Source organism: Typopeltis vanoorti, chromosome 13 (genome assembly GCF_054136105.1).
Source record: "Typopeltis vanoorti isolate ZY-2024b chromosome 13, IOZ_Tvanoo_1.0, whole genome shotgun sequence".
Taxonomy (NCBI): domain Eukaryota; kingdom Metazoa; phylum Arthropoda; class Arachnida; order Uropygi; family Thelyphonidae; genus Typopeltis; species Typopeltis vanoorti.
Window position 1 is genome coordinate 68,889,668 of NC_143561.1, and position 19,694 is coordinate 68,909,361.

Sequence of the window (19,694 nt, forward strand, 5' to 3'; positions counted from 1 at the left end):
TCCCATAGCAACAATACATTGTTTCTATTATTATTATTATTATTACAGCCAGGGAGTCCTTAGACTCATCGCGGTAGGCCCTAAACATCATGTCCACAACTATACGACATTCTCACAGTATCTTCCTCGAACTCACTCACCGTCATAGCACCCACAACAGACTCTTGCAGCTTATTCCACTCATTTACTACTCTAAAAGTAAAGAACCCAGCTCTAACACTCCATGCTAACCACACTCTTGCCCAGCTTCCATAGGTGTCCCCTAGTTCTCCCACCACCAGTCCTGATCTCAAAAATATCCTCTGAATTAATCCTATAGAAACCCTTTAAGCAATTTGAATGGCTCAATCATATCTCCCCTTTTCCACCTATCAACTAATTTCTGCAACCCACAAATCTTCAACCTGTTCTCATATGGTTCATTCCATAGACCTGCTATCATCTTAGTCACTCACCTCTGGATCCTCTCCCCATCAAGAAGGAACCTAGGTGACCAAATTTGGGCATAGTAGTCGAGATGAGGTCTTATTAAGGCTCGGTACAGAGGTACGATAACTTGCTTGTCTCTGCTCGTCAAGGTGTTGAAAGTTTATTTTTCACTTGGTTAGAGTATAATAAATTTAATTTAATCCTTTATCCAAGTGTGAGCAAACAAAGTTTGCGCCTGAAAGTATCTTCAGGACTGGGGTAAAGTGGTACAACACCAGGGCACTCCTTGCAAAGGTGGAGCAGGCTACCAACACTCCTATCTCAGTATCTCCCATAATGCAAAACACATCTCCTTGCGGATATGTCTAATGTTATGCATTAGGGGAAGGGCCACAACCCAGACTAGTTTTGACCTTTATTGAGGTCTCTTCAGTGGGAGCCAACCCAAGTGGAGATACCAGGCAGAAGCATTAGCAGGTCATCTCCACCTATAGGAGTTGCCAAATGGTGTGCCACCCTTTTTTAATAAATTACACTGGATTTAGAGAAAGATGTTGAAAGTTTATTTTTCACTTGGTTAGAGTATAATAAATTTAGTTTAATCCTTTATCCAAGTGTGAGCAAACAAAGTTTGTGCCTGAAAGTATCTTCAGGACTGGGTAATTTCCATAGCTTGGCAAGGTATTTTCCATAGCTTGATGAATACCCTTAATGAACTGCGGTTTCATGATGATTATTTGAAGAAAAATCTTGTTGCCATTGCCTGTGATGGAGCAGCTGTGATGTTGGGTATGAAAAAAGGAGTAGTGGCTTTGATTAAGGAACGTTATCCTCACATTTTGGTTTGGCATTGTGCCAACCATAGACTCGAGCTCTCTGTTGGTGATGTTGTAAAAAAAGACTTCCCAGAACAAATCAACCACTTCAAGTCATTTCTTGACAAACTTTACTGTCTCTATCACCAGTCACCCAAAAATGTCAGAGAACTAGGCAACAAGGAAATCTTCAAAATTGGAAGAGTATTAAGTACACATTGGGTGGCTTCTAGTTCTAGAAGTGTTTCCGCAGTGTGTAAAGATTATGAAGTGCTTGTGGCTCATTTTTTAGCAGCAAAACAAGATGAAAACAGAGACAAGTCTGAAAGAGTAATGTATGAAGGCCTTTTGAAGAAAATAACAAGTGTTGATTTTGTTTTGGATCTTGGATTGATGTTTGATGCCCTCCAAGAATTGTCAGAGCTTAGTGTTGAACTGCAAGGGATATTACACTCTACAAAGCTCATAGCAGTATATCAAGGCAGATTTGGCTATTTGAAGACAGGAAAGTCAATGGCGGGCCTTTTTATTGTGAAGCTGTACAAGCAGTTGAAAATCTGAACTTTAAAGGAGTAACTTTGGAGAAGAGGGTAACCAGTTGATCAACAAATGTGAATCGTTCTCTTGATCCTACAAAAATTTTATGACTGCTTGAAACAACGAATGGAAAATCGCCTTCTATCTGCAGAAGAGATGCAAATTCCAGAATGGACAAAAGTGTTGTATCCAGAATGTTGGCCAGACGGTGCTGAAAGGAATGTTACTTTCGGTAAGAGTGAAGTGGAGAGTTTGTGTAAGAGGCTAAGAATTCTAGAATGGCAGGTTGTTAGAGGTTTTTGTGAATTCCTGACAAAGAAGAAAATGCCTGCTGCACTATTGCAGTTAATAAACACCATCAACAGCATCCCCATTTCTACTACTGAATGTGAGCATGGCTTTTTCCAGATGAACCTGATTATCACACCGACAAGAGCTTTTCCACAAATGAAGAACGTGAGTACACTGATGTTCATCAAGCTGGTTGGGCTTCCTCTGCCTGTTTTTCAACCCTTATTAATTCCTGGTTCCTGAAAGGCAGACATCTAGCAACAGACACGAAGAGTAAGGAACGAACTTGTGAAGATGGCAACACCAGTGTGATGAGCCCAATTTGGAAGCTATTGTGAAAATTAAGGTATTTTTAAAATTTTTTTTCACCTTTACTTTAATGTTTTATTTCCATTTGATATATATAATATCCATTTGTGAAAAGTGAAAGAACAAGAGCTTCAAAGGCCTGGTATATTTCGATTTTCTTGTGTTATGAGATGAGATGGTAGAGTTCTGGTAAACTTATATTTAGAAAAAAAGCCCTGTGTATATATATATATATATATATATGCCACAGGGCTCGCAAATTAGGCAAAATCCCTCTTGTCATAAAAATAATTTTATTTGCAAAGACACTTCCCCCACCCCAATTTTTTTAATACATATTCCAAAAATCAAATAATCAATAAATAAATAATATACTGAATAAATAATCAACATTGATTATTTATTCAGTATATTGTTGATTTTTCTACACAATACCCAAACTTTTTAGAGACCATTTTCCTTGAAAACTTCAATGACCACAACTCAAACTGGTTTCTCTTCTCCACTTCCACTGACAAAAATGGAAGAAATACCAAAATGCTAGCAATGGTAACAAAAATGCAGAAATAAAGAGGTTATGATACCATTGTATAAGCCTTGATCAGGCCTCATATGGATTATTGTGCACAGATTTTAGTCACTGTTTTCAGAGTGATGAGAATGTTAGAAAGGATCCAGAGAAGATTCACAAAGATGGTCTCTGGAATTTAAATTGCAAAAGAGAGAATTTAAATTGCAAAACCTTGTGAATAGGAGGAAATATCACACACAGAGCTCATTCATATCAGGTCGATATGAATGAGCTCTGTGTGTGATAGTATGTACTGCCCATGATAAGTCTGACTCCATGGAGGTCAGATATTAATAATAATAATAATATCTAATCCTCACCATCCTTCCAATACTTCTGACCTCTTCTTAACTATCTCTCTCTCTCTCTCTCCAAATATGCTGCAGATATCAACTGTCCCCACTGGTAACTCAGACTATAACCTTATCTACATTTCTTCAGCTATGAAGCATTCTTCCCAGCCATACTTGGTCCTGTGTTCTTTGGCACAACTGTATCAAATGGAAAGATCTTTATTTCTGTGCCTCTCAATAGTCTAATTAGTGTTTCTGCACTCCTAATTTAAACACTTGCTTCAAATGAATAACTGAAATAATCCTTGCTGGAATGAGGACCAAAACCTTCCAACAGCTATCAAAGTCTTGATATTTATATTATAAAGATGGCTTACAACAATTAATTATTATTATTATTATCATCCAGGCCTCCATGGAGTCAAAAGACTCATCGTGGGAGAGTCAATGTAATGTCTTTGTGTCTTTTTTTAATCATTCCCTTTTCATAATCAAGTGTATATAAATTCTTATATAAACAAAAGAAATGTATCAAATCTATCACTTATCAGTCCCTGTTATTCTAAATATATGAATTGTATTCTAATGATATTATATGCATGCAATAACAATTTAAAATTCTGCTGAATATAAAACTCTTTCACAATCACAACACTTCCAAGCCATTAATTATTTCAAATGAGTACTGATATGCAATAGCTTAAATGAGCAATAAAGGTGGGACAGGGGATAGTGGAGGAGAAACAGTTTGATAAAGTCATTGAATGATCACCAACAAAATTCATGCATTCCAGGAGTTCTCAATCTCATGGTCATGTCTCCTTAGGGAAAAATGAATGATAAGGAGGTTAAATTAAATTAGTTTATCACTAGAGATACAATATATTGGTGATGTGAAAATGTTTACACTCAAGGTTAATTAGTAAGAATATCTTAATTTTTTTAATTTTATATATACATAATGGGAAGTTCATTCAACTGACAACATATTTATCATTGAATCTTAAATTCAGCCTGCCTGCTTGGCTGGCTGAGTGGTTAGCGTGTCCACTCTCCAGTCAAGAGGCTGCAGGTTCGAATTCCGCTGCAGGCATGGATGTTTGTGATTGTCTCTGTGAAAATACTAGTGGTGGTGTTTGGCGGTAGATAGTGTTGGTGTAGATGATGGTTCGTAATAGTTAGTGGAGACAGAGAGTTGTAGAGTAGGTGCCCTCCCTCAATGAGTCTTTGGACTCCTGGAGGTGTCATGTAATAATAATAATAATAATAAATTTCTTAACACTCCCTGCATTAAGAACATATTCCAGTAATACATTCTATTCAATCACAATTCTCCATGTAAAAAATCTACTCCTCATACCTCTCTTCACAACATTCTTACATAACTTCCAGAGATGACCTATAGTTCTTCTCTTGCCTTCTACTCTTTTTATGCCAATCTCTCCAACATCTTGACCACAACCACAGTTATGCAGACTGGTGTATAATTGGAGACTTCTGTCCTAGAACCATGCTTGTGGAGTGGTACTATTTTGCTTTCTTTCTGCTCCTTAGTAATCCTACCCATTGCAAGACTTTCATTAAATAACCAAGTCAAGGACATAGTTAACTGTTGTGCACATTCCTTAAAAATACATGGTGATATGTCCATTTCCGTAGCCTTATTAACATCTAATCCAATCAACACCTGATATTCTCCCTGATTCTTTCACTTCTAATTCTCCTAACACTTGCCTCTATTCTACATATCGCATGCATCATTTACATTAGTATGATATACATTAATAAACTGCTCATTCAATTAACAATGTAAGTTGAGCAACATTGGCCATAGTACAGAATCTTGTAGCAATTTAGATATATGGCTTTTTTCAGATATACTGCTCCTTACCCACATGTACACCCAGATTTATCAGCTTATCTCCAATCTGAATCCACCAATTTATTCCTGCATATTCCTCTTAGTTTTTCTAAAGTAAACTGAATAAACAATAATTATAAATATAAAGAAAAAACTTACACTTGATTTTTCTGTAGATGCAAGATCCTTTTTTTTGGATGTGAAATTGCTATCTTCCCAGTTCTTAAACCAAACAGTAGGTTTTAAATACCAAGCAACATGGAATTTTTTTGGCACTTTCACTTCTTCCTGGAACAGAAAAAAATGATGAAAAGAATTTAATGTAAATTTCAGAACTTTAGAAAAGATGGTGGCAAGAAATCATCATTTTCAGACTACCCTGATTGTTGTTCATGATGAATAATATCTGCATAGTATTTTTCACATTGAAACATCACTTTTATTAGAACAACAGTTTTTGCTATTACTATGAACAGCTTCTTCAGGACCTAGGTTACAGGATCATCAGACAAAAACTGTAAATATAGGAAATTATATGCACCAAAATAAAACAGCATCAACAGTACGTTATTATTATATAGGCATTTCTACAGGGTTCAAAGAATCATCACATGAGGCCCACATTAACTCTCACACACAATCCCTATCACTCTTCTCCTGAAATTCATTTACTGACAAAACACTCATAGCTTCCGATGATAACCGATTTTGCTCATTCACCCCTCTCCAAACAAAAAATGTAGTCCTCTCTCTCTCTCTTCCTGTTATGAATTGAAAATTTTCTTCTGCATATATCTCTCTAAATCATCTCTCTTTTAATTTCCATCTATCAACTAAGCATTGTAATCCACAAACCTTCAAACTATACTCATAGGGTGCATTCTGCAGAAGACAGTCACATTTTAGTTCCCCCCCCCCTCCCAGAGCTTCTGGTGACCATTATCCAGGTCACCAGATATGCACATGGTAATCCCTATGTGACCATATCAAAGATTTATAAAGATGAATAATAACTTCCTTATCTCTGCTTGTCAGTGTGTTCTTCAATAACCAAGTCTTATTCATAGAAGTCTTCTTCTTATTATTATTATAATTATCATCATAAGACCTCCATGGAATCAAAACTCATCGTGGGAGTCCCATTAAACACACACACACATGCATGTGCGCACACAGCTCGTCATACTGTGCCCTAAATACAATCACAGTCTCTGTAATCACTACACTCTCAAGCAATGCATTTCAATCAACTACCATTTTCACCATACAAAAAACCCTCCCCTCCCCTCCCCCCCATTTTCACATCCTCCTCATACAGCTTCCAGAGATGGCTACTTCTCTTCTATCTCATTCCACTCTGTGAAAAACCTCATCCACATTAATCTGGTGATAACCAGATTAATGTGGATGAGGATGTGGATTTCTAACATACACTGAGTGGCCACTTTATTAGGAACACCTCACCATTTAGGAAAATACACCATTTCTGAAGACACACCTGCAGTTTGCTATATAAATCAGGCAGAGGCATCTGATTGTTCTGTTCTTTGTGTCTGATGCATCAAGATGGGTAAAAGGCATGCTTTAAGTGACTTTAAGTGTGGTGTGGTGTGATTGTTGGTGCCAGACATGCTTGTTCCATCTTGCAAATTTACTCTTCTGGGCTTTTCACACACAATAGTGTTTAGGGTGTACCAGGAGATGTATAATAATCAAACAACTTCAAACCAATGGCAGTCCTGTGGATGGAAACAGCTCATCGAAGCATGAAGTCAGAGAAATATGGTAATGGCCCTCTCATTACCTTTTGCAATCCTTGTCATTTTTCTCTGACTTCATGCTTCAATGAGCTGTTTCCATCCACAGGACTGCCACTGGTTTGAAGTTGTTTGATTATTATCCTGGAGTGCACAGTATCATGAAGCAGATGACCATCCTAGGTCCTAATGCTGTCAGCTAAGAACAGAAAGATGCAGTTTTGGTGGGCACATGATCACCAACACTGGAGAGCTAAAACTGGAAAAATGTCACTTGGTCTGATGCAAGTCTCAGTTTGTACTGTGTCATGCTGATGACAGAACCAGAAATGGCAGCAACAACACATGAGCATGGACATATACTGTCAAGCAGCAACAGCTTAGGCTGGTGGCAGGGGTGTAATGGTGTGGAGAATGTTTTCTTTACAATGTGACATCTCCTGATATCAGTTGAACACTGAATGCCACAGCCTATCTTGACATCATCGCTGATCATGTTCATCCATATATGGCTGCAGTTTACTCATTGTCATGTGGGTACTTCCAGCAAGATAATGCACCATGTCACAAAGCACATAGCATGTTGAAGTGGTTCAAGGAACATGACAGAGAGTCCTTTACTTCAGTGGCCAACTCAGTCTTCAGACCTCAACCCAATAGAGAATTTCTGGATATGTGGTAGGTGAGAGATCGAGAAGTGCATATATGTGGAAAATGTAGGAAATGGGAAGAACTTTGTGAGTTGGAGATTAGTATAACAGACCTAGGCAGTGTTGCATCAGTAGCTGGAAAATACTGACCGATAGAGATGAGTAGCGTGATGATAGAGGGTGAGAATAACAAGCAGAATATAAATGAAAAAAAAAAGTGGGGAGGGTGGTAAGTTTGAATCATTGTCAAGTTTTCAAAAATGGTGTTAATTAGGAGGATGAATGGTGAGAAAGAGTGGGTAGCTTGCAGAGAGAGAGAGATGCACTGAAAGTGAAATGTGTCAGAATAAGTTTAGAAGCGTGAAAGAAGAGATTAAAGTGAAACAATGTATGCCAAGTGAATCAGAGTAGGAGTGAGAGAAAATTATGGGAATGATAGAAGAGAATAGAACCAGTAGAAGAGAGGGAATGAGAAAAATGCGAGGGAGTGCTGGAACCAGGGATGGGGAGATGCCAGGACAACAGATAAGTAAGAGAACAAAGAAAGAAAGTGTTAGAGGAGAGAGAGAGAGTGCCTGGAGAAACAATAGAAAGTGTGACTATGGCAATTAAGCGAGGTGAAAGGGTGAATGAAATAACCGGGTTGGTGAGCATGGATGACTTAAGAGGCAATGTGAATCAGGTGACAAGAGATCTGAGGTTCATGCTTGAGGTTTTACTGAAGAAGACTGAGAGAGGAAAAAGAGTGTGTGTGTGTTGCCCAGGTATGATAATTCAGAGCTGCAGAGAAGAGCATTAATAATAAATAGTATGATAGCCAGAATGTGTCGAAAGAGAAGCTTGTAATATATGGATGCTTGGAGGGCATTTGAGGACAGAAAGGGATAGATACATGAGAGATAGCTTGCATTTGAATAAGGCATGACATAGGTATCTGAAGAGAGTGCTGTTTTCTGAATGAGTCAGTGTATCAATGCAGGGAAACCAGAATTATTAGGGTGGATGGTATCAGTTGTGGCCTCTTGTGGGCATAGGTTGAGAGAAGTGGGGAAAATACATTGGGTAATGCTGAATACAGTAGAGTCTGGAGGGGACAATGATAGGCATAGAAATGGTGGCATTTTTATTCTTTATACTAATTCCAGGAGTAATCCAGAATAAAGGAGATGAACTGGTGGTGCTGATAGCATCAGCCTAATGGTTTTGAAAGCATGAGGTAGAGGTGGGCAGGATAGGATATTTAGTGGGGTGTTGCTACAAGCCAGGGAGCATAGAGGGTGAGGAGCAGGAGATGTTTAGGCAGTTGAGCTTGGCAAGTGCAAGAAGAATGATTGTGATGGGAGATGACCACAGCAGTATAAATTGGGAAGAGGAAAGTGCATGTAGTAATAATGGAATGGAATGTCTAGAATTCTTGAGGGACAAATGTCTTAGGCAACATGTAGTAGAAGGAACATAAAGTTCAAGAGTTTTGGATTTGGAAGAGCTGATTATAAGGAGTATCAGAGAGAAAGGAATGTATGTGGAATTATAAAGCAGGTGATTATAACAGTCTTAGGTATCAACTTGGGACAGTTTCATGGAGGGAATAATTGGAAGGATGAGATATCATTAGTGCTTGGGAACTTGTGAAGGAATATTTATTAGCAGCAATAGCAAGCTGTATACCATGAGTGAAGAATTCTTGTAGCAAGGCTTATACGTTGGTCATACATAACTGGTAATTAGATTAAGGAATTAACAATGCATATAAGGGGTATTAATTAAAGCAAACTTTAATGAATACCTTCAATATTTCAGCAACGTCACGTTGCCATCTTCAAGAACATACAAATATGGTATGTGCATGCAGGCACTAACAAAAGCAAATGAGGAAGAAGGCAAGAAACTAATACTGTTCCTAAAGTCCTAATGGTGCCCCCCCCCCCAGCGGGCTAATTGGGTTGTCTTGGCCGTTGGGCTGAAGTTCTCATAATGTAAGCTTCCCAAATTTGGGGTAGTTTCGTGCACCCAAATTTGTTGAGGTTTGGAACTTTTTTTAGAGCTGCTAATGATTCCATGAATAATCTTTCGTACTTGAACTTGCTGTGGTTTTCTTCTAAACTAAATTGTTAGAAAACTAAAATAAAACTATTATTTTAGTTTTCTTCCAACAAATTCTATGGCGAGTATGTAAGATTTCAGAACACAAAGACTACATCCAGTTTCACCAGTACAGCCACTCTGGGCTGGCAGACCATGCCTTAGATACCTGCCATAGAATTTGTTGGAAGAAAACTAAAATAATACACTGCAGCAAGTTCAAGTACGAAAGATTATTCATGGAATCAACAGCAGCTCTAAAAAAACGTTCCAAACCTCAACAAATTTGGGTGCATGAAATTACCCCAAATTTGGGAAGCCTACATTATGAGAACTTCAGCCCAACGGTCAAGACAACCCAATTGGCCCACTAGGGAGGGGGGGCACCATTAGGACTTTAGGAACAGTATTAGTTTCTTGCCTTCTTCCTCATTTGCTTTTGTTAGTGCCTGCATGCACATACCATATTTGTATGTTCCTGAAGATGGCAACATGACGTTGCCAAAATATTGAAGGTATTCATTAAAGTTTGCTTTAATTAATACCCATTATATGCGTTGTTAATTCCTTAAGCTAATTACCAGTTAGTCATGAGTGAAGAAGAAAACACAATTTGGTGTAAAGTGGATGACATATAATATCAAACAGGAACTGCAGGTAAAAAAAAAGAAGTTATGTAAGAGATATAAGGAGAGGGGGTAGAGAGTAGATGCATGAATAACATAGGACTCAGACCAGGAGAGTGATTAGTAGGTAAGGAAGACAAAACTGGAATATCAGAAGAGATTGGCCCTGAGATTCAAAGAAAAATTTTAGCTATGTGTCCAGTAGGAGGAGAAATGATTGTGGAAGAATGCTGACTGAAAAAAATGAGAACAGAGTGACTGATGCAAAAGACATAGTGGAGTTGTTCAATAAACACTTTATTGGGGGTATTTCATCTTGGAGAAGAAGGTTTTAATGCTAAAGTGTTAGTGCAGGTATGAGGTTTAGAAGTGCAAGAGAAAGAGGGTAAGATAGTGCCATTACATAAGGGTGGTAGCAGACTGGAAGTATCAAACTATAGACCAGTTTATGTTTCGTCAGTAGTTAAGATCTTGGAAAAATTAATGAAAGATCATATACAGAATTAGGCAGATGATATCTGTGAAGGTCAATATGGATTTGTTAAGGGACACCTTTGCTTCAGTAATATGATTGCCTTTTATAATAAAGTGACAAGAGTGGTTGATAAGGGAAAAGCATATTCTGCCATGATTTTACAAAGGCATTTGACAGGGTACCACATGATAAGCAGATATTTAAGTTGCAGCACATGGGTTTAGATGGTGGTTAGTCAAATGAATTTAGGACTGACTGTCTTGTATTGATTGATTGTAATGGGGAGAGAGCCATATCAAGGAGGCAGAAAGGTTACAAGTGTGATCCCACAGGACTCAGTACTAGGACCTGTATTGCTTAACCTTTATATTAATGACATTGTCAGTGGATTGCATGAGGATGTTTGGTTGTTTGCAGATGATATGCAGCTGGGAAGGGTTATTAGTAATAGTGCAGATGTGGTAGCCCTACAAGAGGATTTGAATAAACTGGACAGATGGACAAATGAATTGGGATTGTCAGTTTAATGCAGTTAAATGTAAAGTCTTTTAGTTTGGGATACATCGATGGGAGTCTGCATACTCTGTTGGAGGAACTGTACTGGAGGAAGTAAGGGAGGCAAGGAATCTGGGGCTGATGATTGATAGATACCTGAAATTCAGGGAACATATTGAAAAGGTGGTGAAGGTAACCCAGATGATTGCTGCAGTACTGATAAGGATGCTGACCTGCAAAGATAAAAGAGTTGTCATTCCATTGAATGAGAACTTTATCAGTGTATATCATACTGGTATAAATTACCCAGTACAATATATAGAAGAGAGGCAAGTATTAGGAGAATTGGAAGTGAAAGAAACACAGGTGTATCAGATGTTGGTTGGGTTAGATGTGAATAAGGCTGTAGGAATGGATGACATATCACCATGTATGCTTAAGGAATGTGCACCACAGTTAGTAATGCCCTTGACCTGGTTATTTAATGAAAGTCTTGAAGTGGGTAGGGTTCCTAAGGAGTGGAAAGAGGGAAAAATAGCCACTCCACAAACATGGTTCTAAGACAGAAGTCTCCAACTATAGACCAGTCTGTATAACTGCAGTTGTGGTCAAGGTGTTGGAGAGATTTATAAGGAATAGAATAGAGAATTGGGTTGATGGGCATGGCATTTTTTATGAAGGTCAGCATGAATTTGTAAAGGGTAGGTCCTGTTTTCAGTAATTTACTTGCATTTTATGATAAGGTGATGAGTGTGTTAGACAAGGGAGAATCGTATACAGTAATATTCTTAGACTTTGCAAAAGCATTTGATAGATTACCATATGATAAGTTGGTGTACAAGCTGCAGAGGATGGGAATAGAGCACATTGGTTAGATAGATCATAGATTGGCTCTCTGAATGATACCAGTAGGTTGTGTATGATGGAGCTGTGTCTCAAAAAAAGAAGGGTGACCAGTGGCGTGTCTCAGGGTTCTGTTCTTGGGCCCCTGCTGTTTAACTTGTTTGTAAACGATATATCATGTGGACTGAATGGGAATCTTCAGTTATTTGCTGATGATGCAAGGTTGGGAAGAATTACAAGTAGCACTGCTGAACCCCTTCAGGAAGATTTAAATAGACTTTTTACTTGGACAAAAGAGTGGGGTTGTAGTTTTAATATCAACAAGGTGTTGCATTTTGGAGTGCAGAAATATAAGGCTATGCACTATATTGATGGTGCTGTACTGCAGGAAGTGGATGAAACTAGAGATTTGGGAGTGATGGTTAACAGTAGACTGAAGTTTAGAGGGCATACTGCTAGTGTTGCAAAGGTTGCACAGAGAGTTAAAGTTTAGAGGACCTTATCAGGAACACTCAGTAGGGAAATACCTCTGTAATTCTCACATTCAGTTTTATTTCACTTTTTTGTATATGAGTAGTATGGGAGCTGTACTCCAAAAATCTGGAATTCATTCCTCGGTCCAGGCCTTCTGAATAACTATGCAGCGCAGCTATAATAAGACTTTTATATCTCCATACTTGAGCATTTGTAGTTGAATATCATCTACTCCAGCAGCCTTTCCACATTTCAGGCTTTTGATGGCTTTTTCTACTTCAAGTATGAATATGTTTTCCTGATTGCATGCCTGATGAGTGTTTTTTATCACTATGCTCTCACTGATTGATTTATTTAGCAATTTTTCAAAGTAATTACTCCATACTTCAAGGATATCTTTTTCTTCTGCTTTCATGTCACCTTTATCATAAAAATCATCTCTAATTCCTTTTACAACACTCTTTCCTTCATTTCTGAGCTTTCTGAAAGCCTCCAAAATATGCCACCTTCATGATATCTATTTTCTATGATCTTACCAAAGTCTTCCCATGACTTTTGTTTAGCTAGTTTTACCCAGTGTTTAGCTTTCTTATGTTTGTCTCTGTATTCTCTAAGAGCACAAGCTGACTTATTTGCCAGGAACGTTTGATATGCTTTCTTTTTTTCCTTCACTGTCTCTAACTTCCTGTGTCCACCATGGAGTTCTGATTTTTCTATCCTTGCAGACAACCTCGCCACGCTGGCTGAATCAATAAGTGTTTTATTCACAGCTTTCCAATGAATCTGCAAGGTTTGGTTCCTGTTCCCAAACTCTTTCATTTTTTTCTTGAATAATGTTTGGGTATTTTAATCTACAGTTCACATCTGAAAGCTGCTCAGCTTTCTTTTCAATATGAAATTCAATTTTATCCTACTCAAGACTAAATGGTGATCACTTCCAATTTCAAATTCTCTTTACACTATAGTATCCTGCACAAGTAAGAAAACATCACTATCAACAATAACATAGTAAATGAGACTTTTCTTATTCTTGAATCTTTTCTCCATGTGAAATGTAAAACCACAAGCCACAATATAAAATGATGGTACATCATGACAGAATTAGAGCCTTTATTGATACTGTATAAAATTTTATTGTATAAAATCGCCAAAAGTTTTATACAAACTTATTATTATCATCCCAAGACCCCATTGGATCAAAGACTTATCTATGTGGTCCTTTTGTTACACACACACACACACACACACACACACACAGTTCATCATACTGCACCTTAAACACACTCAAATTATTTGCAGATATGACCCTCTGAGGCAAGGCATTCCAATCATTCACAACTATGCATGCAAAAAACTGGTTCTCACTCTCCTGCTCACACCCTCCTTATACAGCTTCCAAGGATGACCTATCGTTCTTCCGTGATCTCCCACCGTTTTCTGTAAAACCTCTTCAACATTGATCCTATAACAACCCCTTACTAACTTGCAGGTATATATCATATTACCCCTCTTCCTCCTATCCACTGGACTCTGTAAATGGCATCTTCTCAACGTTTCCTCATATTCGAATTTCCAGAGATCAGAAACTACTTTAGTCAGTCGCTTCTAGATCCTTTCCAACATCTCTTCATCCTTTTGAAAACCAGGCAATCAAATCTGTGCACAGCAGTCCATATGTGGCCTTATCAGAGGCTTATACAATGGAAGAAGAATCTCCTTACTTCTACAAGTCAGTGTCCTCTGAATCGTTTCCAGAATTCGTTGTGTTGTCCTCACAATTTTGGCAATGTGTCCCCTAAATTTCAGATTCTTATCCACTATCACCACAAGATCTCTTATTTCTTCCGCCTACAGCATCATATCTACAACCAAGCATAAATTCTACATCCCCATCTTTGTTTCCCAAATTTTAAAACTTTACATTTTGCAACATTGAACTTGCATCCCCATTCACTCAATCTATTCAAGCCTTCTTGTAAGGCAACAACATCTTCTCTACTCTTCATAGTTCATCCCAGCTTTGCATCATCATCTCCAAACAACTGAATATCCCCATCCAAATCTTTGCCAATATTATGAACATACAGATTAAACAGCAATGGCCCTAAAACAGACCCCTGAGGCACACCACTAGTGACTTTCCTCTTCCGGGATATTGCTCCCTCATACACAACTTGCTGTAATACCCATCAAATAGCCAGTCTCCGATCCTCTAATCTGACATCAAACCCCTTCCGCTCTAGTTTGACTATCAACTTATCATGCAGTAATCTATCAAAAGCCTTTGCAAAATCTAAGGATACTACTGTGTATCCCTCTCCTCTGTCCAAGAAAGCCATCACCTTATTGTAATAAGTAGATTACTAAAGCATGATCTCCCTTTAGCAAATCCATGCTGTCCATCAAAGATAATACCATTGTTGTCAACCCAATTCTGGATCCTAGTTCTCACTAGCTTCTCCTACAACATAACCACAATGCCTGACACACAGATAGGACTAAAATTTGATGCTTGAATTCTATCACCTCCCTCATGAATTGGCACAATCTTGCCCTCCTTCCACTCCTTTGGAACTCGATCCAGTGCAAGACTCGAATTAAAAAAATATGTCAAGGCAGATGCCAACTCCCTGGCACATTCCTTCAGAATATATGGTGATATATTATCAAGTTTGACAGCCTTATTAACATCATTTGCTCAACTTCCCATACACCTCTTGCTCATTTACAGTTAGTCTCTCCTCCACATCATCAACTGCTCTCAATCTCTCCATGAAGTTACATTCACAAGAATGAAAGACTACTTTCATTCTTGTGAATGAAAGTAGTCTTGGTTGGAGATATGTTGCTGTAGGTGGAGATAATTAATGAACTGCTCATTAATTATCTCCACTATATCTTCTGCAGTAGTTGTCCTTATACCATTTTCTCCAATCAGCATCATTAAGTGTCATCTTTCCATAGTCATTCGTGTTTTTGCTGGCTACATATCGAAAGAACTCCATGGGATTCTTTTTGGCTTCATTAGCTAACTGCTGCTCACGCCTTTTGCTTTTGCTTCAATTACCAACCATGTCACCCTCCTTGCCTGATCTTTGTAATCCTCATGGAATTGGTTATTACCACTTCTCTTATGCTGCATCCATAATGTCTTTTTCTTCTGTATTGCATGCTTAATCTCCTCATTCATCCATTTCACACTGTTGTGTCGGAAAACGTGCTGATTCACTATTGGTGAGTTATCCTGCTTCCGACCCAACATACGGTAACGATTAGATCTAAGGATAAGGACATACTTATGCCTCCAGAAGAAGAGCTAAAAAGATAGTGTACATATGCTCACTCAGAAGTATGTCTAACCATCTGAGTTGTAGATATTAAGTGATTTTGAGAAGTCCATAATTAAAGTTGATAATGTCTGTGTAAAAATTAACAAGGGAAAATTATGTATCAGTACTGAAATTTTATTATTAGATGTATATAAGATGATATATGTATTGGAGCCATGTCAAAACAGTTCGGAGTTGCAGTGACCAATCAGCCGCCGCTATGAGTATGACGTAGTCATCGAGAGAGGGTGCTCGCATTTTGCAATATAAGGTCCGGCGTGAGATTCAGTCGCTCTCTTGTTTTCTGTTTCTGCGTTCCTGATCCAAGTCCTGGATAGCTGCGGAAGCTTACCGCCGTACCCAGCAACAATCTGCCGGTTGCTGTACGTGCGGTGCCGAGTATAGTCAACGAAGGAATGAGGTCAGAATTCCAGTAAAGAGCCGTTGGTTAGTTATGCCAACGTGTAGTCAGCGAAAGGGGAACCTTTTGAAGATAGTAGAAGGAAGTCGCTGATGCCATGAGAATACGTGGTGAGAAAACGCGGAAGTGTAATCAAGGAAGCCTCAGCAACTCCGTGAAAAGACAAGAATGGTAATGTACAAGTTTTCATACTCATTTTGAATAGTAACCAGAGAATTAAGGAGCTCCACACATTTAACTTTCATATAATGCGTAAAGGATTGTTTTTGGACTAATCTGTCTGTCAAGTAAGCTGGTGCCACTCTAAGCTTATGCTGAGAAAGGAACCAAACCTTCGAACTGTTTATTTGGAAGAAACAGTTGTGATCTTATGTTAGAAATTAGCTTGAATATTAATTGAGTTGGGGGAGGATAAAACCTGAGCATAAATAAGAATATTATCCCATGTTAAAATACAAGACGGAACACGTCTGATATGCTCTACACAAGGATTGTATATAACTATGTGCATGTGTTGTTTTTATATGCGCGAACTGAGTAACTCTGTGTGGATTAACCGAGTCTGAACATAGTAACACAAAAGAGAGTGTAGGACTGTTAGATTAAATTTAGGAATAGAAATTTTGGATATCTTAACCTAAAAAGGGGGAGGGGGGGAGTTCAGACTCTTTAGTATTGGATTTACTACATAAAATGTATATATATGCAAGTGTTTAAAATAAATGTATTTCTTTAACCCAAAGTTCATGAGTCTGTCGTTTTCTGAGATTTGAATTACCACTTATTAAACCTTCGGACCTGCATAAGTAAAGGGGGAATCCATTGCCATAAGAAAAAAAAAAGAAGGGGGGGGAGACACGACTGCAAATCACGTGATCCCTTTAATATTTTGAGTTGTTTATTTTGTGTATCAGAATTCAGTTGCCGGCTGGCGCAGTCGTTTTAAACAATTATAAATTTGTTGGCAACGGAATAACTGATGTCCTAAAGTGATAGATAATAGTAACAGCAGAATATAAATAACAACAAAGGGACAAAGTAGCGACATAACAACACTTACCTTATTTAACCTTCTGACCAGGAGTGTCCTAGGTTTGATTCCTGTCAATGACATTTAGAGCTGAAGGATCTTCCTCAGCCATAGCCAAGTTAGCCGATCTTGTATGTGGACAGCAGGGATTTGACCCTAGTATAACTGGGGTTTATCATTCCGCAAGCAAGCAAACCGACCCCGTGAACACACTATAAGACAATATCTCCAGCTATAGGTCTGAATTGCCAGCTATGCTGGTCTCGAGCACAGATAAAAATAGGGGGGATTGAGGTGGTGCCGTACCTCCCCGTAAAAGGGGCTCATGGCCTTTGAATCACCATACGAAATGAAATGAATGAATGAATTGTTTCTACTAGACAGTTCTTGAATATCCCCCAAGCTGCACTGATCTCTTTTCCATCTAACTTCTCATTCCATGCTATACCTGCAAGTTGCCTGCTGAATTTTCTTATGTATACTGAGTATTATAAAATTTTGCTGCAAATAATGATTGATAAAAAAAACAGTAATTTAATTATTACTCGCCTTTTTATATTTATGTTTATGCAGTGCTTGCTCCTTTCGTTCTTTGGCACTTACATTAGGATCAAAAGGAGCATCCCGTACACAAAGAGGAAGAGCAGGACACCATTCAGAATGGCCAAATTCAGTACGGAACCATTTTTTAACCACGTCAGGCTGAATAACAGGATGAACCTCTTCATCCTCTTCTTTTTTTTTCTCTTCATGTGAACCCATTGTGGCAGTCCAAGATGTGAACTCATGAACCACATTTTCCATATGGTCAGCCTGCGTAGAAAAATAACATAAAATAATACAGCTAAAACAAATATTTTTCAACAGACTGTACTTATGTTATTATTAGTTTCAAATGATATGACTTTCTCATATAATCAATCATATCATATTATGATTATTATTAACATCTGACCTCCATGTGGTCGACGACTCACTGTGGGAGGTACACATTATTGCACACAATGATCATCTAACTGTGCTTTAAAACTGATTCAATTTGTCTGCATTCACAACACACTCAGGCAATCCATTTAACTCGCCAACAACTCTCCATGCAAAGAACCTTCTAGTCACTCCTCTGCTCACACCCTCCTTATACAGTTTCCAGCAATGACCTCTTGTTTTACCTCCACCCCTCCCATTCTATGAAAAATCTCTTCCATGTCAACCTGATAACAACCCATGACTATCTTATATGTCTCAATAAAATCCCTTCCCCCCTCTTCCTTCTATTCACGAGGATTTACAACTTACATTCTCTCAATCTTTCCTTGTACTCCACATTCGAAAAACCACTGACCACCTTTGTGAATCTTCTCTGAACCCTTTACAACATATCCTCATCACCATGAAAACCTGGTGCCCAAATCTGTGCACAAGTATCCATATGAGACCTGATCAAGGCCTTTTACAATGGTGAAATATAACTAGTGATTATAGAGAAATTAGCAATGTTGTATTAAAAGTCATGAATACATTGGCAGGGCTTGTGTGGGGAAAAAAATTGCAATTTGTGAATGCATGTGATGAATTTCAGGCGAACAGAACTGTATGACAGTGATGATTTGGTGTGACTCAACTGGAGAGGCTGTTGCTGAAGAAAATTTAATGCAGACATGAATACGAAATCAGAGTAAATAAAGTAAGAAGTAAAATAAAGAAGCAATAAAGTGAGATAAATGAGTCTGAACAAGCACTTATGAATGGAGAATAGCATGAGAGATCAGAATCAAAGAATGGGAATGCAAAATTACCATGATTAGAATGCAAATTGGAGACAGAAAAATGGAGGGGAGTCAGTATAGGCAGGAAGAGATATGACAGAAGGAAAGCAGAATGTGGAAGCAGTAGAAAATGATGGTGGTCATCATGCGAGTGGGTAAGAATACAAGGGGAAGCAGGTGAGTCTGTGGAAAAATATCAGATGGGTTAGAATAAAGAGAAACAGCAAGGACAGATGTGGAGTCAGAGCTGAGAGATGGGAATGGTTGAACTGATTACAGACTCATAAAAGAATTACTGTGTCTGTTTACAAATGCCAGGGGTATCAGAAATAAGATAAATGAAATGTATTCATCTCTCTTCACTGTACTGATTGAATTCATTTGTCCTGAAATCTGGTGAAATGAGTGAAACATGGTTGGATAAAGATAATATTCTGATTAACAGAGATTATAGCTATGAATGGTGTCCCCCCCCTCTTCCTCCTTTTCTTGTGAAAGAAAGGATAGGGTGAAGCGATGTTAATAAGAGAGGAATCATACCTACACAAGGTGGAGCTGGAAAGAAGAAATAATTTGTCTGGATTGTTTATAATTATGGCTGAAGCAACTATGGACATGAGGCCAGTGTCTTGCGTCTGTT

The 19,694-nt window shown here is 38.2% G+C and overlaps 1 protein-coding gene across 1 annotated transcript in view; it reads right to left on the reverse strand.

Annotated features, from left to right (window-relative positions):
• Positions 1-19,694, reverse strand: part of LOC150100260 (uncharacterized) — a 115,392-nt gene that overhangs the window by 8,377 nt on the left and 87,321 nt on the right. Inside the window, exon 5 of the mRNA XM_090403227.1 lies at positions 5,266-5,394. Coding sequence (XP_090259353.1) covers positions 5,266-5,394 — 129 coding nt within the window. The remainder of the gene's footprint in view (positions 1-5,265; positions 5,395-19,694) is intronic.